At 44.7% G+C, this 26,356-nt stretch overlaps 1 protein-coding gene across 3 annotated transcripts in view; it reads right to left on the bottom strand.

Annotated features, from left to right (window-relative positions):
• The window catches only part of ACSS1 (acyl-CoA synthetase short chain family member 1), a 72,156-nt gene that overhangs the window by 2,197 nt on the left and 43,603 nt on the right, over positions 1-26,356 (bottom strand). The window contains exons 5-13 of one of the 3 annotated variants that reach the window (XM_039529725.1): positions 20,901-21,053; positions 18,990-19,137; positions 18,537-18,674; positions 16,706-16,798; positions 8,963-9,075; positions 6,856-6,982; positions 4,572-4,699; positions 2,217-2,280; positions 179-297 (exon numbers count right to left, since the gene is read on the bottom strand). In XM_039529725.1, the coding sequence (XP_039385659.1) occupies positions 179-297; positions 2,217-2,280; positions 4,572-4,699; positions 6,856-6,982; positions 8,963-9,075; positions 16,706-16,798; positions 18,537-18,674; positions 18,990-19,137; positions 20,901-21,053 (1,083 nt within the window). The remainder of the gene's footprint in view (positions 1-178; positions 298-2,216; positions 2,281-4,571; positions 4,700-6,855; positions 6,983-8,962; positions 9,076-16,705; positions 16,799-18,536; positions 18,675-18,989; positions 19,138-20,900; positions 21,054-26,356) is intronic. The other 2 variants (XM_039529726.1, XM_039529727.1) reach the window with 2 other exon arrangements.

Here is a 26,356-nt window from a genome sequence, read left to right as displayed (position 1 = left end):
GCCTGGAGGAGTGGCGTAGGGCTGCTATGCCAGTTCTGCACTACAGAGGAATTCCTCATCTATCTGGTTAACCTGGCTTTAAGGCTGCTCTGCCAGGGAGGAACAAAGCAGCGTTACTGGGGGCAGGATCAGGCCTGTTAAGTGGGTTACAGATGAGATGTCTTGCAATGACACCTACCAGAACGTGATCAGGCACAGCATACTTCGCAATCTTGGAAGCAACTATAGATCTGAGCTCTTCTTTAACACGTTCTGTATGAGCTGTGTCTTCTTTTAACACTATGAAAGCAAAGGCACCTGGAAGGGAAGTAAACAGAGGGCGTGTACTGTACATTAAATCATTGCTGGGAAAGGCATTCATTTCAGTTGGACTGCGTGCACAGGTGCTGTTTCACATGCCTGTAGCAACTGTCAGGGTTAGGGTCAACCTTGCTCATTCTGAGTAATACCTCTTACTGCAGGTGCTTCCAAGAATACCAGCAGCTTATTTACACAGCAGTGGTGAGTAAGGATGTCAGAATCAGGTCCTTAACGATTAATGTGCCTTGTTCTGGAGTCCCTGGACCAGATGCTGATCTCAGTTACAGTGATGGTAAATCTGGAGTAACTCCACTGAAGTCACCAAGCATAAACGAGATTAGAATCCAGCCCATGGAGGTCAGGGTTTTGGATCCTGTTTCAAATTGCTTTCTTGAGAACAAACCTTTATTTTCATTTACTAAAATGGAGTCAAACACTACAGTAAAACACTATCCCCTTATAGTGGTAAGGGTTTAAGGGCTTGTCTACACAGGGACGTCCAGGAAAATTAATCCAAATTAACTAAAGATGTGAATTTGAACTGGATTAGTTAAACCAAATTAAATCCCACTGTGAACACCCTCTTTTGGAATAAAAATGGCCTTAATTTGGTTTAGTTTAATTCAATTCCAAAGTGAATTAAGCAAAACCAAGTTAAAGTAACTTTAATTTTGAATATCATCATCCACACAGCAATTTAATGTAATTTAATTAACCTACTTCAAATTCACACCTCTAGTTGATTCAGATTAATTTTCCTAAATGTGCCTGTGTAGACAAGCTCTTAGATAATTTCTCCCTCCCCACAAGCTAGGAAATTAATGCACAGTGAAGTTCCTTCACTTAATCCTTAACTCATCTTTTTGTGTCTCAGTGTATGGGACATAAGACTCATGAGGGGAATCTGGTATCTAAGATCCCTGCACCCCATAAGCATGAGTTATGTAAGCATTGCTATTCTACTGGCCCAGATTTGGTTTCACTTACAGGAATGCAGCTCCCATTAACTTTAAGGAAGAGTATGACTTAGGTCTGGTCCATGCTATGACCTATATCGCTATAACTATGTCACTCGGGTGTGAAAAATCCACACCCCTAAGCGACATAGTTATACCAACCTACCCCCGGTGTAGACAGCATTCTGTCAATAGGAGAGCTTCTCTCAACAGCACAGGGTGTCTTCATTAAGGCGCTACATTAGTACAGCTGCGCTGATGCAGCATTTTAAGTGTTGACTTGCCCTTACAACAAAAAGGGACCCAATGATGTTATGCCAGTATCTTAACAAGGGGCTCCCACAAATATTTTCCCCTTCAGTCTGTGATAAGCTCCCTGGGGCAGAGATCACAGATGAGGAAAGGAGGTAGTATCCAATTCTTTTTTAAATTTAAAAAAAAAAAGGCTTTCTCTGAGTTAAATAAGCAATGGTGACTGAATTCCAGCAAGAATAAGATTGGTCTGGTCCTTAGCTTCATTAGCAGGGGTAGGGAAAACTGTGAAGAGAGAGATTTGAAGGTGGCAAGATTCAGGGTCTGGTGCTTGTCAGTTCTAGAGCCCCCCACTGAAAACGCCTGTCCCTATGCCTTCTGCAGGCTTTCCTCTGGAGACTTCAAACTTTAATGTCTCTGTTGATATCAGCTGTCACAGTGAGGTGCAGAGAGAAATGGCCTTTGATTAGCTAGGTTCTTCCCATTAAGGGCTTTAATTATCAAGAGCGGATCGTTGAAATGGATCCAGAAGTGGACAGGGAGTGAGAGTAGAGAACAAAGTGTCAGTGTGATTTGTTGAACTAGCCAATCTCCCTTTCAAACTGCCTGCTGCTCTGTGTACTGGTTTGGCAGAAAGTTGAGGGAAAGGTTGCAAAGGAAATTACCCATCTGTATATTTCCATTAATGACCCTATTTTACACACTTACCTTCTCCTTTGATCTCATGGGGGTAACCAATCACAGCTGTTTCAGGCACAGCCGGATGTTCATCCTTTAAAAAAAAAATGTAGCAAAATATAACAGCCCCCTCTTTCAGGCCATGTTAGGTATGTCTACACTGTAATTAGACATCTGCGGCTGGCCCGTGCCAGCTGACTCAGGCTCAAGGGGCTGAGGCTAAGGGCTGTTGAATTCTGGTGTGGACATTCAGGCTTGGGTCCCCACACATCGCAGGACCCAATCTCAAACGTCTACACCACAATTAAACAGCCCCTTAGCCCAAGCCTGAGTCAGTTGGCACATGCCAGCTGCAGGTTTTTAATTGCAGTGTAGACGTACCCGTAGTTGACAAGAGCCTATGCTAGCTCTTCTAGGAACTGTAACAAGTTGTGTGTGAACTTCTTAATACCTTTCCCACTTTTCTGAGCCTTCTGTAAGTGCACAGTAGCAAAAGGCCAACTTCTGCATAAGAACGGCCACACTGGCTCAGACCAAAGGCCCATCAAGCCCAGTATCCTGTCTGCCAACAGTGGCCAATGCCAGGTGCCCCAGAGGGAATGAACAGAACAGGGAATCATCAAGTGATCCATCCCCTGTCATTCATTCTCAGCTTCTGGCAAACAGAGGCCAGGGACACCGCCCCTGCCAATAGCCATTGATGGACCTATCCTCCATGAATTTACCTAGGTTTTTTTTTAACCCTGTTATAGACTTGCCACATTAATGCTATGCTTAATGAAATTAACAGGAGCCATGTGTGCCTGTCTCAAAGCAGCATTTAACCCATTAGTTCTGGTTCAAAAGGGCCCTGTTTTTAAACAACTGAATAGTATTTTCTGACATCCCTTTTGGCTAATAAGAATAAATCCAGAAAAAATGCATTCTATCTATAATTGGGATTAGTCCCTATGCAGCCAACCGTTGCCAGTGACTGGAGCAGCTGCACTGCTGCAAACCCCAAGTAGAGAGGAAGCTGTGGTTTGTACTAACTGAGCCTCTCCTTGCTGGAAATGAGCTTTTCTTGCCTAAACCTGCATTGATGCAGCCCCACTCACGGCTGATCCGCAAGTACAGTCAAGGCCTTGAGGTTCATTCTCCACCGCTTTGCACTTTGGGTAGTTGTCTACACCAAACCAAGTGCAAAGCATCTTTCTTATATCCACTTTTCACTAGTGTAAATCTGTGCACAAGGTACAGGACAAGGCAGTGGAGAAGTGGGCCTCAGTCTTCCAACCGATGGAGGAGGCACTGCCAGGCTGAATATAGATCTTTATTATTTATTATATGGCTTCATAATACTGACTTATTCTGCCCATGATTCATAGTTAACATTGACAATCTTTCTACACTGATAGAGCAGATCATGTGTACAGGTTGATAGAGCATATATTCATCGTAAACCAAAAATGGGTTATGCTATTTTAAATTTCATTAAAATATGGAAGAAATTTTTCTCTTAGCTGGGCTTCTCTGAAAAGGAACCTGCATGACAAGATAGAGTTGTAATCATATTAGGTCTTCAAAAAGCTATCATCAAAAGTTTGCACTAATGTCGCTAAGAGATTTATTTGTAGATACGATATTACAATCATTCCTGCAATGTAAAGATGATTTTGGTTTATCAAATTTCACATCTGGTTAATGTTTGCAAGTGAGGCACATAACATGCAAATAAATGCTCAGGTCAAGCTGTGTACAGAACTGCTTTGAGAGATGGTTTGTTCAGTTCTGTGGCTACCATGACCTCTCATCTAGATGATGGACCAGATCCTCAGCTGCAGTAAATTGCCTTTGCTCCATATTTAATGTTGGAGAAGGTTACAAAATATGCTCAAGTAGCCACAAAGCTGAGAAAAAAACATTAGCTCCATCAAAGCTACTGGTGGGGGAAGCTAGAGGGGAGTTTTGAAGCTCCCACCATCCAAAAGTAAAACAGCAACGGTATGAAGTCACAGATGCATCTTGAAGAGATGAAATACGATTCAGATCTTATCAGTTCAAACAAAGGAACTGCATGTAGCCCTTCACTTTGATATCCTCCATAAAAACTATCTTACCCCTGAATGAGTTTCATCCATACGCCCTTCCATGGTTTACATAACAAGATTGTTTTCTTCAGCATAATTACAGCCTTGTGTATTTAGTATCAAGGGTGTGTGTAGGTGAAACATACACAAGAAAGATTCAGTGGCAGCAATGTTAACCCTTACACACAAACCGATGGGCTAGATCCTCCAGTGATGTACAGTGGCATCGCTCCTTTAAAGTACTTGGAACACTTCTGATTTTTACCGAGGATCTGGCCGCATGCATGAAAAGCTTTTCTGGGGTATTGAAAATTACCATGGCATCTTCAATCTCTGCAGTTCCAAGCCTGTGACCGCTGATATTTATGACGTCATCCATCCGCCCTGTTATTTGATAATACCCCTCTGAGGATCTATAGGCACCATCCCCTGTGAAATAATAACCTGTAGCAACAAAGAACACCATCCCCTGTGATCAACAGCAGCTAGTATAATAATTCATCATCAGTATTTGTGGTTATTATTTTTATTATTACTTTATACTTTTAGCCCCTTTCAATCACAGATTTCGAAGCACTTTACAGGCACTAGTTAACTGAGCCACACAGCACTCCGGAGGGCAAGGTTTTGTTACACCCACTTTACAGATGGTAATAGCCACCCACTTCTAATTAGGAATTTGTATCCTGGATGAGGCACTGGACTGGAATGCAGGAGATCTGGGCTCTATACCCAGCCCTGCCACAGCCTCCCTGCGTGACCTGAGGCAAATCACTTATTCTCTCTGTGCCTCAGTTCTCTGGTGTAAAATGAGGATAACAATCCTTCTTTTCTCCCAGTGAGTGAGTGATCTGTCTGGTCTGCTTAGGCTGTGGGCCTTAACACCACAGGAATACAAACAATAACGATAATCAAGCATTCTGACAAAATCCAATGACTTCTGCTGTCCCTCCGAAGGTGGGGTGAACGGCCCCCTCGCCAGCATCCCCCTCCCAGGGCCCCACAAGGCACTAACACCCTTAGCACTCTGCACACACTTGGCTTCCCTTCACACACACTCCTACGGGGATCACGGTTTAAGAGCCAGGAGTTAACCCTTAAACCCCGCTTAGGTGTTAAACATACATGGGATGTCCATGACATCATGACCTGATGTCCATGATACCAGGATTTAACTCCAGGAGAGGCCGCATGGTCCAGTGGATAGAGCACCTGAGCAGGACTCAAGACACCTGGGGCTTATCTACATGGCAAATCAATGGCCAGCCAGGGAGGGAATCTATAGTTTGACACACATTAACTGGCCATGTAGACAAGCCCCACATTTCATAACACCCTTGAGAGGTAAGAAAGTATAATCAGTAAAGGGGATTGATCTACTCAAGGTCACACGGTGAGGTATTGACAGAGCTGGGAAAAGAATCCAATAATCTTGAGTTCCATTCCAGTGTTCTACCTGTGAGGTTGCACTGACTTCCTGATGGTTACTTTGAATTATTAAAAACAAACACACTTGTAAGATTGTTTGAACACACATCCTGTGCCTATCATAATGCACACAAACAGGTTTGTGTGGATGTCAAACACCCCAGCTTCAGTACTCTGATCAGTGGCAGAAAGACTGTCAGAGGAATCTTTTCATCTTTATCTATTAAAAGAAATACTACTTTCAAGGGAAGTGATTTTGAGGATGTGGAATTCTGACACTTGGAAACCATCTGCTGAAGAGAAAAAGATCAGCTGGTTCTGACAAATGCAGGTATTGCCGAACACATGAATTTTCTGACACGTGCTGTGAAGATGGGTTTTTTCCCCTATTCCACTACCAATCCATCGATGCTTCTCCACATTTCTTTGGGTCATTCCTGCAATCGTTTCTAGATACTGTAAGGCAGCACTGGAAATGATGGGTGAAATTAGATGGTGGTGTTTGCCAGGATGAATTAACTCCCAGCAAGACAGTGCAAGATGACCACAGACCAAAGATATTTTTGGTGGCATGATAATAAGAGGATATTTTTGGTCAGTCTTATTTTCGCAACAGAGAAAAACAACTTTCTAAGCAAAACAACTTGGTTTGTAACAAATTCATCACTCCCTAAGTCTTCATTATTATAATTGTGCTGCAACCCAGAGTCACTGCAACCTCATTGCACCAGCTGGAAGAAGACCAAATCCTCTGGCTCTACGAGTACGTCTACACTGCAGAGAAAAACCCACGGCTGGCCTGTGCCAGCCAACTCAGGCTCCTGGGGCTCAGGCTGCGGGGCTGTTTCATTGCTGGGTAGGTGTCTGGGCTTGGGCTGGAGCTCAGGCTGTAGGACTGTGGGGTGGGAGAGTCCCAGAGCTTGGGCTGCAGCCTGATCCCAGACAGCTACCCAGCAATGAAACAGCCCCGCAGCCTGAGCGCCAGCCACGGGTTCTTCTTTGCTGTGTAGCCAGACCTGTAAACCACGACTGCATTTAAGCAGTTTTGATTCAATCCGGTAGAGGGCAGCTGTAAAGATGCACAGTAGCCAATTCACTAGTATACAGCACTGCTGAAAACCTGCTGGGTACCGATACTGTAGTCCATCATTCTTCCCTGACACCTTCCTTACCTGGATACATTTTGAAATAAGTATCTATAAATCTCTGATGATCTCCATAGATGGTTCTTGCCAGGCCAGGCCAGGGCTGTGCAATGCATAGAGCACCAGAAACATCATTTCCTTCTATAACTCTTCCCTGTTGATCCAAGCACAGGAAGGATCATCAGACCAGATCGGAAACATCCCAGATTAAAGGAAAGTAGCTGGTTAGTACGATCTAGCTATGTGGAGTGGATTCTGATTTTACCCCAGTTTTACATTGACTTCAAAGGTGTCACTCCTTCACATTCTGCAGATTTGCAGACTCAGTGTCTATTATTGCAATGGTTTATTCTTAATGTTTCCCACTCACATTTTGGCAGCAATTGAACATGTGGGGGGGAAATGTACCCACTAGAGGAATTACTGTGCATTGTCTGTGTCGTGCTTTCATCGTTCATGTACACAAATAACAGCATCTGATTCTATGACTAATACGCTATTCAGACAAAAGGAAAGACAGGTGACCCCTTGGAGTGCAAAGAACAATACAAGACTCACAGAATCCCACTCTTCAGCATTATGGTCCATATGCTGGATTCAAACTGGTGCCAGAGCAGAGCCCAGCTCAGTGGCAGAAGGGCTGGCACCTTCTTGATCCCAGAGCTGCCACGGCTGACTCTGTGCCCACTACAGGCACAGGGCAGCCCTGAGTGTCCTTGCAACAGCACCACATCACCACTCTCCATCCCACCCTCCCAACTCTCACCAACATGTCCCTGGGCCACAGCCTCCTGTGGGAGGGCAGTGTCCTTCCTACGCCACCTGACAGCCAGGCTGAGTGGACTGCTAACAGCTCCAGAACAGCTGTTGGCTAGAGAGGCCAAGGCCCCTCAGAGCAAAGATACCGCCGAGCAATGTGAAGAAAGGGCAGAGCATCAGTAACTCCCACAACCCGAACCACAGTCGTGAACTTGATTCCCTTCCTCTCCCTCACTCAGGAAGTTACTGCGCCTGCCACATCACCAATTATCTGCCTGCCGCAGACAGACATTGTGAAGAGGAGTTCAGTATTATTCTTCCTATTTTATAGCTCAGGAAACTGAGGCAGAGAGGCTAAGGGTCAGGTTTTCAAAGGTATTTACTCGCCCAAGACACAGATAGGTGCCTAGCAGGATTTGTGAAGTATCCAAGCAGGTTTAGTGCCTAAGTCTTGTTACTTGAATGGGCGTTAGGTGCCTCACATGCTTAGGTGCTTTGGAAAATCCCACTAGGCATCAAAATACCTTTGAAAACCCAGTCCTAAGCAACTTGCCTAAGGCTACACAGCAAGGCCCCAAGTTTTCAATCCCCTCAGCCCATGCCAAAATCCACTGCTGCCTATGGGGCACTGCCCACACAGATCAGGCCCCAAATCAACAATACAAACTGGCCTGGAGCTCAGACGTTTTGGGTCTTCGCCCTGTGCCCAAGGTATTAGACAACACTGCCTCATCACTGGGCAATGAAAATATTCTCACTGTGGGAAAAGGGGCCGCTAACAATGGAAACATTTTGTCTAAGGTCATGTACCCAACTTTCAGAATACCTATTTCTCAGCAGTATCAATGAATGTCCACAGACAGACACGCCGAGCCTGACTCTAGTGGGCACTGCGCAGGGCACTGGTTATACAGAGATCACAGGGGGGGTTCATTGGGTACAATGCACATTCAGCAAACATTTTAAGGAGAACAATTCCCTACAAAGCTGTAAGTTGGCTGTGTTCCCAGTGCACTTCACTCATGCCAGTCCCGTTGGCTCCAGCGAGACTATGCGTGAGTAAAGTTACACACCTGTATGAGTGTCTGCAGCATTGGCACTTACATTATACAATCATCACTATCACATAGGGGCCAGTCCAAAAACATTACCTCGCTACTCGCCATTGGCTTTCTAACTAGAATATTCAAATCTGCATGAATATGGCTTGATTCCCTACTGTATCATTGGAACAGATGAGGCACAAAACATTTTCCTAAATGCTTTTGGCATGAAATAGGGGAATTAGCCGGACAACCCCAGGGCAGCATCTCCAGCAGCAGTTTTCCTGCCTTTGCACTATTGCCCCCAGTGGCAGAGCACAGTCCCAACTCACGTTCTCATCCATCAGTGCCGGTATAATCCCAAAGAACGGTCTCATTGCCATAGCAGGAATGACGTCAGCTCCTTCCTCCGAGGGCCGGGGAGCAATGCAGATGCCGCCTGTTTCTGGAAGAACAATGGGAAAGTAAAAGAGGCTGGGACACATTGGAATGGCAGGTGAGGCTGGATGAAAGCAAGCACCTACTTTTCTCAGCTACACAAGACCAGCAAATTACAGACACCCTCCCAACTAAAAACACTTTGATTGTTGTAGTGAATGTGATGGTCCCAGGATATTAGAGACAAGGCAGGGGAGGTGATACCTTTTATTGGACCAACTTCTGTCGGGGAGAGAGACCAGCTTTCGAGCTTACACCGAGCTGACCTGAAAAGAGCTCTGTGCAGCTCGAAAGCTCGCCTCTCTCACCAACCGAAGATGTTACCTCACCCACCTTGCCTCTATAGCACTCTGAGGCAGAGATACTGCTTTACCAAACAGTACCCACAGTATACACAATACAGTTCCTCTCCATCGGCTGGACAGATAGTGCCGTGTACAAAGTCAGGAAAGATCTGAGCTCAGAAATGATTTTGAGAATCCAAACAACAGCTGCTACATTATCATATTCTCCTTTAAACCTCTCCTTTAAACCCACGCCCACCTGTGCCATGATGCCTACAAAACACTTGTCAATGGTTAGCCACTGGTGAGCTGTGACTCCTGCTTGTCACACTGTTCATAACTGTATCATTGTTACCTGTGCGCACCCCATCTGCCACATCCACCTGTTGTAGCTCAACAAACGTCGATTGTTGGCCAGCGACCCTCTTTCTGTTGTTTGCACAGTGGCTAGTAGAGTGGGGCTCTGGTCTCTAGGTGGTGCCATAACGACAACATTGGAAGAAGAATTAATATGTGCATTCCTTTCCTCTTCTCTTCTCTTTGACTTCCTTCCTGCACATTATTTTCTAAACCCTTCACCACTAAGTTTGCTCTCCTCTAAACTCTCTGCACATCTGTGTCTTTTGAACACCAGGATGCCCAAAACCATTAAGTGAAGGTTGGCTGACATATCAGTGCAAAACATCTGGATGTCTTGGCCCTCATAAGCCACACAAAAGCAGGTGTCCATCTTTATAAAGAGATGACAGTCAGAAATAATAAGGCCGAAGGAAGCAGCTGGCCTCAGGTGCAGAGGACTATCACAGTGCACTGCATCGGGGTAACTGACTCCAAGGGCTTGGTCCTGTGCTCGCTGACATCAATGGCAAAGCTCCCATTGACTTTAAAGCTGCAGGAGCAGTGGCCAAAGCACCATGCAGGAAGGGAAGCAGTGGCCCATATACTTTGTAGGGAGCAGCTGCGGCCTAGCGAGTACATTTCTAAGAAGAAGCAGCCCATTGGTTCAGCCTATGCACTCTCTTCCTAGAGTGTGATCCTAAATTAACACACGCACTCCTAGAGTTACCCAGGGAATAAATTAATTCCATGGAAATCAACAAGAGCTGACTGTAGTGAGCACTAATGTGGCACTTACACATTTTCAGATTCCTTTCTTATACATGATGCTACCTGGAAAATGCTGTTCAGCCCCATTTCCTACCCCACAAGGCATTGTAGCAGTGGGGATATAAGCACAAAATATTAGGGGATTTATTTCCTTGTGCTGTTTTTACAGCACTTTGAGGAATTTGTATGCAAAGCGCTTTGTGAGACTAAATTACTATTATTACACAGTATTAGAATAGCCCACCCATTAGGGGCATCCTGAGATTATTTTCCATTCTGAACTGAGCCTCTTAATCATTCTTTCCTCATTTCTGCTGGGATGAATGTTAAATCAGATCAGAGATTTCAACCTTAATCAGATCTTTTATATCCTGACACTAATTCAGATGCACAAAACAGAAGCAAAGAGACTGGAATATTAGGCTTTAAAAATATATGAGCTATGTCCTTGACTGCTGTAAATCCACATTGCTCCACTGGCTTCAGTGACTACACATACAGAGCCTATGATTTTGCCTCTAGTCTCTTCTCTATAACTAGGAGGAGAAGAAGGTATCTCTAGGTGGAACCATAAAGCTGAAGTATCACTCCACTGAAAAAAGGCCCCAGAGCTGGCTGGCTTATATATCAAATGGGAAATGCTTTGGGAAGTCTCTTCCTCAGGGACAGTGTACACATCAGAAACTTCTGTGCAATGCGACACGACTGCTGCAAGGCCTGCCAGCACTTCCCTATTTCAGAAAGCATACACCATCCTCTACGAGCACAGATAGAATCCAGGGAGGACTGCATCTAATATTTCACAGTAATGAAGGCGACAGAGTACGAAGCTCATGCTGCATGTACAATATGTCTGTTTAGCTCCGTTGTGGTGGATGTTCTTTACAACTGAACATTAATTAAAATCACTACTGTAAAACAACATTTAAAATATAGACCATGCCATCTGCTCCACAGCACAGTGACTGGCTACATAAAAGCCAGTAGAGCAGTGCAGATCCAAGGGGGAGATGCACAGCGGTAGTGGGGGGAATGGGGCAAAATCCCTGAAGAAAGTAAAAAGATAAAACAAAGGCAAGACAATGCAAAGAGTGGGAGGAAATTACAACTTTCCACCCTTATGCACAGCAGGCAGTACCTTAGGCAGAGCCCATGCTCCAACGTGCACTGATGTAATTAAAGGGATGTTTTTTCCACTGATCTAGTTAAACCAGTGCACATTTCTGTGTGGACACTATTAAACTCAGCAATTTAGCTTATCGTGGTAAAGAGCCAACTTCAGCTAAATTGACACAAGCCAGATTTAAACCCCAGTGTGTCCGTGCAGGGGTTTTACGGCAGTTAACTAAATTGGTCTTTAATTAAGAGAAGGCAAAGAACTCCAGAAAGAGGAACAATCCACTCCAAAGCGGCACATTGCACAAACTAAATCCATCCAAAGCCGAGAAAGTCAGGTACCGTGGTGTGTGGGGACTTTGAATGTGCACACCTTGCATTTGCTTGTCACATAGTCCAAGCTGACAATGACCTTGACAGAATCTCTCAGGAATTGACACTCAAGTATTTGAATACCTCTGCAATGTGTAAAGAACAAACAGACTTTTGCTTAAATATCACACATGCATGCTTCTTGTTTCACCTATTTCCTTAACTATTTCCTGTTGACAGTCACCAAAACCTCCTCTCCTCCCCCACCCATTTTGAGTGCTCCTACACTCCTCCGATAGAGTTTGTAGCACTGCAATGAAGCCAAAGCCACCGCAGTTCTATTCTGTACTGCCCAGTAAATTCAGTACTTTGGAGACCAACACAGATTTTCTTGGTCTTAGAAACAAAGTGTGTTCCTTAGCTGACTCTGCAGGGGCATTAACTCTGCTATGGGGAAGAGTAGGATGCAGTCGTGACTGAGGTACCCAATATCAGCAGGACTCCTTGGTGAGCCATGCTGCCTAGGCGGAGGATCTGCTGGGTTGGGCGCTCCTTGCCCCCTCCACTCGGAGGGGAACACCAGTTAGCAATTTCACCAGCTGAACTCACAGAGTTTCCTGGACCATCTGTGCACTTCTTGTGGGCTTTATCACAGAAGGTATGATCTGGCTCTTAAGAAAGAGGCACAAATGGAATTTCTATGCAGAAAGGCTCTTATTTAAAGCCTTACCCTCCTGTGTTCCTTATCTACTTTCTGCTTCTGTCTTTCCATTCAATAAATCTAGTAACTTGTGGAGCAACTCACAATCCATTCTTGGGTCAAACTTTACTTACAAATTAGTAGAAAAGAGTTAACAAAAAGTAGTGACCCAGAAAAGTTAACACATGATTCAACGTGAATATGTCTAGCTACCTGGCAAACACTCATAATCTTACTCCGACTGAAGTTGATGAGAATTTTGCTGGGTTTTTTTAATGGGAGCAGGAGCAACTCCATTAGCAGAAGCCACATACCCTTTGTGTGACAGAGAAAGAAGAATCTAAGCACTGAAATGCCCTATTAAGAGACGTGTTTCTAAGAACAGCCCTTATTTATTCTATAATATAATTTAGTGCCTCTAGAATCATTTACAACAGTTTACCTTTGGTGTCACTCTAATTCAAAAGCTAAACAGTCTAGTCTCTATTCTACATCATTTAAAACTAGACCCGAAAATCACACCAGCTTTGAATCATATTATCACTCACAGCACAGACACCACTGCCTAATATATTAACACTAAGGCCAGGCCTCCACTACCACTTACGTCACTCAGGGCTGTGAAGATAACATCCCCGCAAGCAACCTACCTTTTGCCAGCATAAGTGGTCACGTGCACTGTGCTATGTTGGTGGGAGAGTTTCTCCTGCCGATGCAGCTACCACCACTCACTGGGGCTGGTTTAGTTATGTCGACAGGAGAGCTCTCTCCTGTCAGCATAGAGCAGCTACACAAGAGATCTTACAGAGGCATCAGTACAGCTGTGCCTGCCACTAATACAGACATGGCCTAAGAGCTACCTTAATCTCCCTCTCTCTCACACACACAAATTCTCTCTCATAATCCCCCTCTCACCTTATCGACTCACCCAAATACTTTCAAATGGATTCTTAAAGTATGGTTTGCTAATTTTTATGCCTGTTCAGTTTTATTCTCTGGTGACATAACACTGCTTCCAAAGACTATGTTCCATAGAGGACAAAGGCCAATTAATAAAGTAAATTACATTGATTGCGAAAGATGAAATTGAGCTGACACTATGGTCATCAATTCACCCGCTGCATCGCCAGTGGATGGGAGGCTAGGGAAGTGGGAGGGGTCTCCTTTGGCAGAGGAGAGGGAGAGGGCCACGTGCGGCTATGTGGACTATTTCTTTAAGCCAGGCAGGAGGGGAGCTGGGGAAGGTTCAAGGCTGAAGCTGTAAGTCTTTGTGAAGCACAGAAAGGGAGCCAGAACTAAGGGTATGTCCAGACTACCCGCCGTATCGGCGGGTAGCAATCGATTTATTGGGAATCGATATATCGCATCTCGTCTAGACGTGATATATCGATCCCCGAACGCACTCCCCGTCAACTCCGGAACTCCACCAGAGCAAGCGGCAGTAGCGGAGTTGACGGGGGAGCCGTGGCCATCGATCCCACGCCATGAGGATGGGAGGTAAGTCGGAATAAGATTCGTCGACTTCAGCTATGGTATTCCCGTAGCTGAAGTTGCGTATCTTACATTGACACCGCCCCCACCAGTGCAGACCAGGCCTAACACTGAGTTCCTTGTTCAGCGAGAGAAGGAAGTGATTCTTTCCCACCATCCCATGCCGGGGAAGAACAGGAGACTGTTGTTGGGGTAAGAGCAGGCAAGGGTCTAGAGGAGGATTGACTTCAGCGAAGTGCTGCAGTAAGAACAGTCAAGATGACTGCGTTTTTCTGTAGTGACCTCAGGGTATGTCTATATTGCAATGAAATGCCTGCGGCTGGCCCATGTCAGCTGACTCAGGCTCGTGGGACTTGGTCTTGCAGGGCTGCTTAATTGGGGTACAGATGTTTGGGCTCGGGCTGGAGCCTGGGCTCTTGGACACCACAAGCGGGAGAGTCCCAGGGCCTGGGCTCCATCCCAAATGCAGACGTCTACACCTCAATTAAAAAGCTCCTGGGCTCGCGGGGCTCAGGCTGAGTCAGCTGGCACGAGCCAGCCACAAGTTTAGATATACCCTCTGGGACTAGACATTGTTAATCTGTTGCCTGGATTGGCTATATGGGCCTGACTGTCACTCACACTAAACCCGCCCTAAACCACTCTGGTCATGTAAAGACACCGAAGGAGCAGATTATATTTACATCCAAGTTAAGGCACCTTTCCATTGCTAGAGCACTGCAAAATGGCCTTAGTGCAGAGGTAGGCAACCTATGGCCCGCAGGCCACATCCAGCCCACGGGCCCGTCCTGCCCAGCCCTTAAGCTCCCAGCCGGGGAAGCTAGCCCCCCTCCTCCGCAGCCTCACCTCGCCGTGCCGCCAGCGCTCTGGGCAGCGCGGCAGCGTGGCTGGCTCCAGCCGGGTGGCGCGGCTTGGGGGGGATTTACCAGTGAACACAGGGTGCACTGGCATGGGGCCCCCCAACAACAGGGGGCCCCAGGGCCAGGAACTCGGGCAGCTCAGCACCAGCACCCCCCCAGGGGAGCAGGGACGGGGAGGGCTGTACTGTGGGGGCAGGGGAGCAGGGAGGGAGGCTCACCTGCAGCCTCAGGGGAGCAGGCGGGCGGTGCAGGTGGCGGGAGCACAGGGAATGCGGGCAGAGGACTCAGGAGGACACAGGGCGGCCGCGCTGGAGAGAAGCGGCGCTTTGAAGGGGAAACTGCTGCTCCTCTCTGGCTGCGAGGCTGCCCCTGCTCCTCCTGAGTCCTCCACCCATGTTCGCAGGACCGCATTCTGAAAGGGGCTTTGGGGGGGAGGTGGATAGGGGGTGCGGTTCCAGGGGCGGTTAAGGGTGGGGTCCTGGGAGGGGGCAGTCAGGGGACCAGGAGCGGGGGTAAATAGGTGTGGGAGTCCCAGGGGGCTGTCAGGGGCGGGGATGTGGATAGGGGACAGGGCAGTCAGGGGACAGGGAGCAGGGGTGGTTGGATAGGCTGTGGGGTTCCGGGGGCAGTTAGGGGTGGGGTCCCAGGAGGGGTGGTCAGGGGATGAGGAGCAGAGGGCAGTTGATAGGGGTGGAGTCCCGGGGCCTGTCAGGGGTGGGGTGTAGATAGGGGCGGCAGTCAGGGGACAGGGAGCAGGAGAGTTGGATAGAGGGTGGGGTCCTGGGGGGGCAGTTAGGGGTCGGGGGGTCAGGGGACGAGGAGCAGAGGGCGGTTGGATAGGGGGTGGGAGTCCTGGGGGGGCTGTCAGGGGCGGGGGTGTGGACAGTGGTCTGGGCGGTCAGGGGACAAGGAGCAGGGGGGGTTGGATGGGTCGGGAGTTCTGAGAGGGGGGCAGTCAGGGGGCGGGAAGTGGGAGGGGTCGGATAGGGGGCAGGGGCCAGGCTGTTTGGGGAGGCACAACCTTCCCTACCTGGCCCTCCATACAGTTGGAACCCCAATGTGGCCCTCAGACCCACCCCTGCCTTAGTGTCACTGAGAGACAAGCCTCACTTCATTAAGATGGGAAGCACAAGAATCGGCCTCGCACGCTGACGAATTACACTCCTGCTTTCTGCGAGACGGCTCAGTGCAAAAGCCCCATTAAGTGCAACATGGCCACTCTGCAGAGCTAACTGCAAAAGAGCATAACAACTTCTCCCCATGTCCCTCCTGAAACAAAACAAAGCAATTTTAACTGTCTTTTCCTATGAACTCTAGTCATGAAACAAATACCCTTGGCTACACAGTTCTCTTTTCTAGAGGGAAACAGGACAAACAAAGACCTAGGCACAATCTGTGATTCAATCTTATAGTTTGCTGTACCTTCAGTAGTTTTTTAAAAAGTTCCGTTTCAGTTCAATTCTCCAAATAGCTACTGCGTGGTTTCCATTTCAGACAGCAGCCTTTCAGTTTCAACTGAACAATGAACATTGTTTTCTACTTCTAGAGCTGTTCAAAACTTTCAAATGTTCAAAATTTCAATGAAAATGTTTCATGAAAAAACATTGCTGGGTTTCAGCCAGTTTAAAGAGCAGATCAAAATTTGCTGAAAACTCAAAATGTTAACAAAATGTGTTCAGGAAAAAAAATCTCCAAAAGGTGGCAAAGTTGTCACCACTTTCTAAGCATTCCATGATAATTCCTTGTGTCCCCATCAGTGCTTTTTACCTGTTTGCCACCAGGTGTCAACAAGGGTGCACCGGCTGTCTCCCACTACATTGTAGAACCATTGCCAAGCTTCATGGTTAATTGGTTCTCCCACTAAATCCAAAACAGTAAAGAAAGAAGGGTGAATTCCGGTGAAAGGATTTGTATGCAGGGTGCTTTCCCTTCAATATATGTAGGCTTGGAAGAATTGGATTTTATTGGTAAATGTCGGTAGGTGTCAATATCACCAAACCATCCAAAAATATTTCCATTGATAATAACTGAAATTACAGATAGGCAAAGTAAGAAAAATGCTGCTTGAGAACTTATTATAGTTTGATTTAAGAATATTTGCTTTGCATATTTCGACATGTGATTTTGACAATTTGTGTTTAACTTTTTAAATCTCAAAGGCTGTCACTGAATAAATATTGTCTAACTCCTTCCTTAATTTCCCTCAACTATGAAAAAGTAAATTGATAAAAATTGGGAAAAAATGCTTAATACCCATAATTTTGTGCAAATTTGAAAATTTAAATAGATAAAAAAAATTAAAATGCTTAAAAATAATCAATATTACCCATTGAAATTATAAAAAAAAGGAAAATCGAGTTCTGCCAAGCCTAAATCCATTGCATGCCTACTGCATGACCTCAGGCATTTCTGATCATAAATAATTTGTCTACAGCTACTAACTACTGATATCATTTTGCTGAAACATGAGAAGAAGCTTAATGCACCCGTGTAATATGAATAGGGCCCTACCAAATTCACGGTCCATTTTGGTCAATTTCACAATGATAGGATTTAAAAAATGATAAATTTAATGGATTTCAGCTATTTAAATCTGAAATGTCAGTGCTGTAACTGTAGGGGTCCTGACCCAAAAGAGGGTTGTTGGAGGGGTTGCAAGATTATTGTAGGGGGCTCATGGTATTTCCACCCTTACTTCTATGCTGCTACTGGCAGCAGCGCTGCCTTCAGAGCTGGGCTGCCAGAGAGCGGTGGCTGCTGACCAGGCGCCCAGCTGTCAAGTCAGAGCTGCCACCAGCAGCGGCGCAGAAGTAAGGTTGGGATGGGATGGTATTGCCACCCTTACTTCTGTGTTGTTGCCTTTAGAGTTGGGCCCTCAGCCAGCAGCTGCCACTCTCTGGCCACCCAGCTCCGAAGGCAGCAGCGCAGAAGGAAGGGTGGCATGGGATGGGATTGCCACCCTTCCTTCTGCTCTGCTGCTGCTGCTGGGGCGCGACTTTCAGAGCTGGGCACCTGGCCTGCAGCTCCTGCTCTTCGGCCACCCAGCTCCGAAGGCAGCGTAGAAGTAAGGGTGGCAATGCCACAATTCCCCCTACAATAACCTTGCGACCCCCCCCCGCACCTCTCTTTTGGGTTGGGACCCCCAGTTTGAGAATCTAAGGGAATGTAAGTACTAACTGAAGGTAATTTGGGGGGAATTTAGAAAATCGAAACGATGCTGATGCAAGGGCTGTCTAAGCAACCCAAGCCTTAGAATTATTACTGCTCTATGATGCCACAAGCACAACGGAATTTCTTTGGCGTCTTTTTCTGGAGAATGTTATTCTCATAAAGGAATCTAGGAAATGGGGGATAATTCAAAGATATTTATTCAATTGCCCTGGCATTGGGCTCTTCATTTTTTCTACATAAATAGTAACTAAACAACTGTATGTGAAACCTGTATTTGAAAGAACATCTATTCTTAGCCATTCCAAGCCAATCCTCCACAGGTGTAAATTGGCATAGCACAACTGACTTCAACTGAGCGACACAGATTTACATCTGTTGAGAATCTGTCCCTACAATTCCCTTCATAAGACCGTTTAGTTCCTCTCACCTGATCCCAGGGTTTTTAAGGAAGATCTGTCATACTTCTTCACCCACTTATCTCCATACTTCAGCAGCAGGCGTACAGCAGTAGGTGCACCGTAAAACTGATTAATTTTTAGCCTCTGTACAGTTTCCCAATAACGACCTGCAAAATCCCAAATACTCTTCTTTAGTCTGTCTGGTTTCGGAACAAAGCTACTGTTACAAAAGCTGCACACTGAAGTAAACACTAAGACAAAACTCTACAGCAACTATTTGCTGTATCTATAATATAATACTGATGGCACCTTTATTATGCTGGGTACATACGCATTCCTGGTTTGCATAGTCACATCCTCAGAAGAAACGGAACCGGTGATAATAGGAAAGAGAATACAGCCACTATGGTAGCCAGGTCACACTTGATAGGCTCCTAAGCCATGTACATGTGCAATTAAAACTGCGACCATCACTCCCTCACCTGGGTCAGGATACAGTGGAGTGCTTTCAAATAGGACAGAGGTGCCTCCATTACAGAGTGGTCCATATACAACATAGCTATGTCCTGTGATCCAGCCAATATCAGCCACACAACCAAAAACATCGCCTTGCTGGTAGTCAAACACATGCTGCAAAGATAAATAGTGAGGCTGTTTTCATAATGCTGAAAGAACTAATATATGCTGCACAGGATCAATTATTTCAATTCAGCCAGCGAAGAACCACTTAAGGCTTATATACAAAGTAGCATGGACAGACAGCTGAGCTGTAAACGCACAGAGGCAAGGCTGGCCTAAGGACTGGTGGCTACAATACCTCTCATACCCAAGGAGTGGGCCAATCCCGTGGTTCTTAGTCCTTAAATCAGACAAACTCCCATTGGTTTCAGTGGGAATCCGCGGGGTAAAAGTGAAGGATGTGATCCCACACTGTGTAGGAAGTCACCTGTGCCTGCGCAGTGCCCCACCAATGCCAATGGGCTCCCCAGAGAGGCAGAGCTCACGGCAGGTTGGTCCTCAGGATTTAACCAACGTTACAGTTACCAAGTGTTCTGTTTATTTCCTGTTTAATACCGTGGGTATTAATGAAGGTATCCGCAGGAGACTCACTGACGTTCAGCTTGCCCTAGGAACTCCTCACTCCAGCCACACACTTAGAGCCTTTCACATTACATTTTAGATAAAAAACATCTGGGGCTCATTATACTTCCTCAGCCATCAAAAATGTTCTGCCTAGGAAATCTACCTTCTTGCACCAGCTGATGCATGTTACCAGAGCTGGAAAGTTACAGCTAGATTTACCTTTTAAATCAAAAAAACTGAGAGTACAACAAAAATCCAACACTCTACTCTGAAATCAAAATGTCATAGAATGGAGCAGCAGGAAAGATCTCATCAGTCAGCCAGTCAGTGTCCTTACCAGTGCTGGATTATTCCTACAGTACATTTTCTAGTGCTTGAAAGGCAGGACATTTAAGAGGAAAGCATCTGTGAAGGAAGCAAGACTCTCTGAATGCCTAGACCAAAGTTGGGAACCTTCTTCTTGGACTGAGAAGCAAACAGATTCATGTGCCCCACCTTGCTGTTTGAAGAAAAAAAAAAGCTCACTGGTATGACTCCACCCCACTGGAGAAAGGTTTTACAGCTCACCCCATCATCTTGAATGGATAATCCTCAAATGTTCTAAAATTCACCTCTGAGCTGAGATTAACCCAAAGACAAATATCTCAGAAAATTACAAGTGAGAGAGAGGCTGGTACTAGAACTGAAATCTCATCTAGAAACTTCAGTATGATAATATATGGATTTCTATTACACTCTTCAGGAGGGGATCTCAAAGCAGAAACTGCAAGAAGTTAAGCCTCAGAACACCCCTTTGGGATGGTCTCATTAGCCCCATTTTGCTTATGGGAAAATGAAGGTCCAGTGAGGCTAACAGGCTTGCCCAACATCACATTGCAAATCAGTGGCAGAGGCAGAAATCCTGAGTGTTAATACAATTTGTTTGCTCTTCAACAGACAAGCGTCACAAAACGAGGTCCCTTGTTTGGAATCCAGCACCTCTCTGCAGTAAGAGCAATCAGTGCAGTACTGGAGTGCAAACTAAACCAGTAAATGACCAATGAATTCAAAATGCTCAGGTGGAATCACTGCATCATTTGGATTCTTTACAACCCCCGGGAGCTAATTTCCTAGTTGTGTACTTCCTGAAAGCAAATCAATACTATTTAATTATTAATATGCTCTTGTGTACTTTTCAACTCGATTACACACAATATGCCACATAATTTGCAAACACTGACAGAAGCAGCCTTGTTAAACAAACAAATGTCCCACATTAATACTGATAAAGCACAAATGTTCTTTTTCTGCAAGTAACATTGCTGAAGTACCTTGTGTGTCACAGCAGCATAAAGCAGATACCCAGCCTGAGTGTGAACAATCCCTTTGGGTTTTCCTGTGCTCCCGGAGGTGTAAAGCATGAAGAGCATGTCTTCACTGTCCATACTTTCAGGAGCACACACAGGAGCCTCCTTGGCCATCTCCTAAGATGAGAGAAGTAGCAAAAGAAACACATTAGCCTCCCGCAGCAAATCCTTTCATAACATTCTAGTGTTTCACCCAGGTCCTAGCTACGTATAGAAGAACTGTCATTTCTTTAGCTGATGCCATCTTTTTCTGCAGAGAGACTGGCAAGAACTGAGTACTTACTAAAAGAGAGGCAAAGAAGTAGATGAAGAATGACCTGGCATGAGGACACAGCAGATGAAGAATGACCTGGCATGGATGCTCTAATGACAGGCACCCTTTGTTCCCCTGACTCAGAAACAAAAGAATGTGTGCAGAACACCCCACATAAGCATTCATGTGGCATGTATGCAGCACCCATTCTCTAGGCCCACACTTCTGAGAGTCTCAGGCATTAGAAGGAAGTGGATTAATAAAGCCATCTATAAAAACAGCAGGGACTCTCATAGGTTTCAAGACCTTCGAGGATAAAAGTTGCAGAAAATAGAACTGTGATTCCCATAATGAGCCACACTTTGCAATAACAGAAAGGTCTTTAGGGTACAAGTTCCATTAGGGAGTCTTCTTTTTCTAATTTACACTTCTCAGTTTAATTTTAAGTCACATTTAGGATTTCCCAATACCTGCCTCCACTTCCTGGTTAGAGAAGGAGCTGAGAGCCACTGCTGATGATACGTAGCATAGACTTGACTTTTTTTTTTTTTTTTAAGAGAAAATCCACATTTTATTTTTCCCTCTCCAAACACAGACCCAGCTAACTTCCTAGTAAGAATCCTTTGCTCCCTACTGGATAATGTAACCCACAAGGCACAGCTATCGGTAGAACTCCCAGCAGAGGGCATTCAGGATGCTATGGGCTCAATTTGGACACATTCCAGGGAGTGAGGGGGAATAAGCTCTTTATATCCCTACTCAAGTTACCCTGACCGTGGGCCTGGCATGCAGGAGTATGTGGGGTTCCTGGCCTGTTTATTCCCTCCCTAGAACAAGTGACTGGAGAGAGGGTGAAGGCTTAGCTTCAACCCTCACCCCTCCAGAGCGGGAGAGTAGCTGGCCCAATGGTGGGCAGGTAGCAATTTGCTGCCAGTATAGGTCAGCAGTAAATCAATACCCCAGCTCTCCTATGGAATATGGAGAGAATAAGAGTGGAATTCTGCCTCAGCAGGGGTATCTGAGTCACAGTGCCGCCTACAGCTACTCCTGGGATGATGCAGTTTACATACCACTCCTTGCTCAGGCCTGGGCCTATATTGAAAATACAGCCCCAGGAGGCTGACTCCCTATTGCCTTCCACCCAGTGGTGTCATTTACGCCTGTGCAAAGTGGGTGTGAAAACACTCCCGTTCTGCTTTAACGGTCTTACATCCCCCAACCCAAGGTTCAAGGCAAGGGGGAGTGGGCTCATGGTGCACATATCAGCACTTTATGCTCCACCCCAAAAATCAGAAGTCCATTCCAGTGGGAGGCTGATGAATTAGTCCTGGCTACAATCTTTCATCCTTAGCAGACTCCTTCCCTCTTTCATCTTCGAGTTCACCCAGAGCAGCAATCAGATTTTCAGGTTCATTCAGCACTACCTTCCTGCCAGCCTTGCTTATGTTGAGGAGTACCTTACTCACGAGAGTAGTCTCCCTGACAGTAATTAGACTATTCACAGAGAACTTGATGGGACACTGAAGTCAATGTGAATTTTCCACTGACTTCAGCAGGCTTTGATCAGGTTCCGAGTGCGGTACAACTCAGTATGCCGAAGGGCGGCAGAACCTGGCCCTGGGTTAACGGAATCCAGAGGCTAGCTAGTCACTTCCCTGCATACTGAGCTGGTAACAGCTGGCTCTGTGGTAGGTGAAAATGGAACTTCCATAACCTCAGAGCATTAATAATATAATTAGGGCTGTCAAGCAATTAAAAAAATTAATCGTGATTAATCGTGTGATTGAAAAAATTAATTGTGATTAATCACACTGTTAAACAATAATAGAATACCATTTATTTAAATATTTTTAGATGTTTTCTACATTTTAGAATATATTGATTTCAATTATAACACAGAATACAAAGATTTCAGAGCGGTAGCCGTGTTAGTCTGCATCAGCAAAAACGACGAGTCCTTGTGGCACCTTAGAGACTAGCAAATGTATTTGGGTATTTGCTAGGCTCTAATGTGCTACAAGGACTCCTCGTTGTTTTTACAGAATATAAAGTGTGCAGTGCTCACTTTATATTTATTTTTATTACATATATTTGCACTGTAAAAAACAAAAAAAATTGTTTTTTTCGATTCACCTAATACAAGTACTGTAGTGCAATCTCTTTATCATGAAAGTTTAACTTACAAATGTGGAATTATGTACAAAAAAAACCTGCATTCAAAAATAAAACAATCTAAAACTTTTAGAGCCTACAAGTCCACTTGGTCCTCCTCCTTGTTCAGCCAATCACTCTGACAAACAAGTTTGTTTACATTTTCCCACTTCTTGTTCACAATGTCATGTGAAAGGTGTTCTCCTGGCACTGTTGTAGCCAGCGTTGCAAGATATTTGCATGTCAGATGTGCTAAAGATTCATATATCCCTTCATGCTTCAACCACCATTCCAGGGGACATGCGTCCATGCTGATGACGGGTTCTGCTCGATAACAATCCAAAGCAGTGCGGTCTGACGCATGTTCATTTTCATCATCTGAGTCAGATGCCACCAGAAGGTTGATTTTCTTTTTTGGGGGTTCGGGTTCTGTAGTTTCCACATCAGAGTTTTTGCTCTTTTAAGACTTCTGAAAGCATGCTTCATACCTCATCCCTCTCAGATGTTGGAAGGCACTTCAGATTCTTAAACCTTGGGTGGAGTGCTATAGCTATCTTTGGAAATCTCACATTGGTACCTTCTTTGTGTTTGGTCAAATCTGCAGCGAAAGTGTTCTTTAAATGAATATGTGCTGAATCATCATGCAAGACTACTATAACATGAAATATATGGCAGAATGTGGGTAAAACACGGAGCAGGAGACATACAATTTTCTCCCAAGGAGTTTATTTTAATTAACGTATTATTTTTTTAACAAGCATCATCAGAATGGAAGCATGTCCTCTGGAATGGTGGCCGAAGCATGAAGGGGCATACGAATGTTTGGCAGATCTGGCAGGTAAATAGTTTGAAATGCCGGCTAAAAAAGTGCCATGCAAATGCCTGTTCTGACTTTCTGGTGACATTGTAAATGTAACCAAACTTGTTTGTCTTAGCGATTGGCTAAACGAAAAGTAGGACTGAGTGGACCTGTAGGTTCTAAAGTTTTGCATTGTTTTGCTTTTGAGTGCAGTTATGTACCAAAAAAAAATTCTACATTTGTAAGCTTACTTTCACGATAAAGAGATTGTATTAGAGTATTGTATGAGGTGAACTGAAAAATACTGTTTCTTTTGTTTATCATTTTTACAATGCAAATATTTGTAATAAAAATAATAATATAAAGTGAGCAGTGTACACTTTGTAATTCTGTGTTGTAATTGAAATAAATATATTTGAAAATGTAGAAAAACATCCAAAATATTTAATAAACAATAGAATACCAACTGAAATTTAACAGTATGATTAAAACTGCAATTAATCACGATTAATTTTTTAATCACAATTAATATTTTTGAGTTAATTGCGTGAGTTAACTGCGATTAATCGACAGCCCTTAATATAATATAATGTGCTGCTCACAGTCCAACTAGTTCTGAAGAACGTTTACCCTGAAATGTCATTAGATGGTCAATGTGTACTTTACATATTCCAGATCCAATAAAAACTAGATGTATTAAAAGACTCTTTCTGCTGGTTCTAATTTCCTAATTCTCTTCCTCTCCTGGAACAATCGCACCATCAGTTTCTCACTGATTTTTACTTCTGAATTATTATACCATAGCCTAGGCTTCTTGTCTCTCTTGCTTTGTTTATACTGATTTGAGCAGATTAAGTTTGAGAAGAGTAAATCTGTTTCTTAACCATCATTTCAGAAATAATTCAGCAGCTGAGCATCCAGTAAGTGTCCAGAGTGAACTGGTACATGAGAAATAATTTGCGGATCAGGCTGTAAGCATATGCTCTGATGAGTCATCATGTTATCAAGCCCCTGAACCCTGCATGAAAGTGTAATGAAATAACTGCTGGTTCATACTAGCAGGTGGATTCAGTTAGTTCAGCTGAGATATGGGAGAGGTTGAAGTCTCTCTTAAGGGCAGAGATCTGGAACAGAGGTCCTGCAAAAACAACTCCTCTAGGAACAGCTAATCTGGGAGAAAAAGTTTAGACTGAAATGTATGTTGTTGTAACTTAAATGACCAGTTAAGTCAAACCCTAGGAAGGGGATAAGCTTGGACTATATCTAGCGTGTGTAAACTCTGTTCAGAACAGGGTACCTGTTACAGGATCATTTCTTTTTTACTGTCTCAGTACTTAGCGCTTGTTTCTTCAGTGCCCGTACTGATCTATTACTGTTTCTTTCCATTGGAAGAGGAGGGATGTTTTAATTTTCTTCTATATAAATTGCTGGAGTTCTTCAGTAGTTACTCATGGTCCATTATCAAACACCATCTTCCCAGGGAGTATATATAATGCAGATAAACTCCTTAGTGGCTTTTGTTAAGGCTGTTGTGGATGCTGAAGTTACTTCTTACTGCTGCTGACCTATACAAGGAAGCATCATTTATCTTTCTCAGGAAAATTAATATGCAGGCACTGCCATCCTCAAGTCAGCCATTTGCCCAGATGCACAGGTGCTAAGGTGAGAGTGTTCATTACTATCATATGCAAACTCCATAGCCTTTTGCTCAATCTTAATCAAATTCTGAACACAGAAATAGCATCTCACTTCAGCCACCATGTGACATGACCCAGAATGCTCTCTGTGCAGATCCTGTCACATTCTTGCTCCATAGCATGGAGAGATTATCAAATACAGTCCCCTGATGTAAACCACCTTGTTCAGTTCTCACTGATGTTCCAAAGCCTCCTCTTCCACAAAATTTGACTGGCCATTTATTGTACACCTACTAATTTGGGAGGAAACAGGGTCTTTCCAAGCCTCTTCAGCAGTATTCTCCAAGGACACAAAGCAGTTAATCAGTGTATGAACCAGAGAAAATGTCCTTTTTTTCTGTGGAACTCTCCCCAAAATTCAATGCAACTTTAGTAAACCATCGGCATTTCTAAGTCCTGCTGATTTCTGGCCTTCAGTATTGTAACAATAAATACATAAGATCAATGCCCAATGTTGCATGTTCAGTCATCCAATGTTGGTACAGCTGACTCAAGGGGTTGGGTACTGTAACTAAGCAAA

This window comes from Mauremys reevesii, linkage group 3, assembly GCF_016161935.1.
Source record: "Mauremys reevesii isolate NIE-2019 linkage group 3, ASM1616193v1, whole genome shotgun sequence".
In the NCBI taxonomy this organism is placed as follows: Eukaryota; Metazoa; Chordata; order Testudines; family Geoemydidae; genus Mauremys; species Mauremys reevesii.
This window is presented reverse-complemented; position numbering and strand designations above follow the sequence as displayed.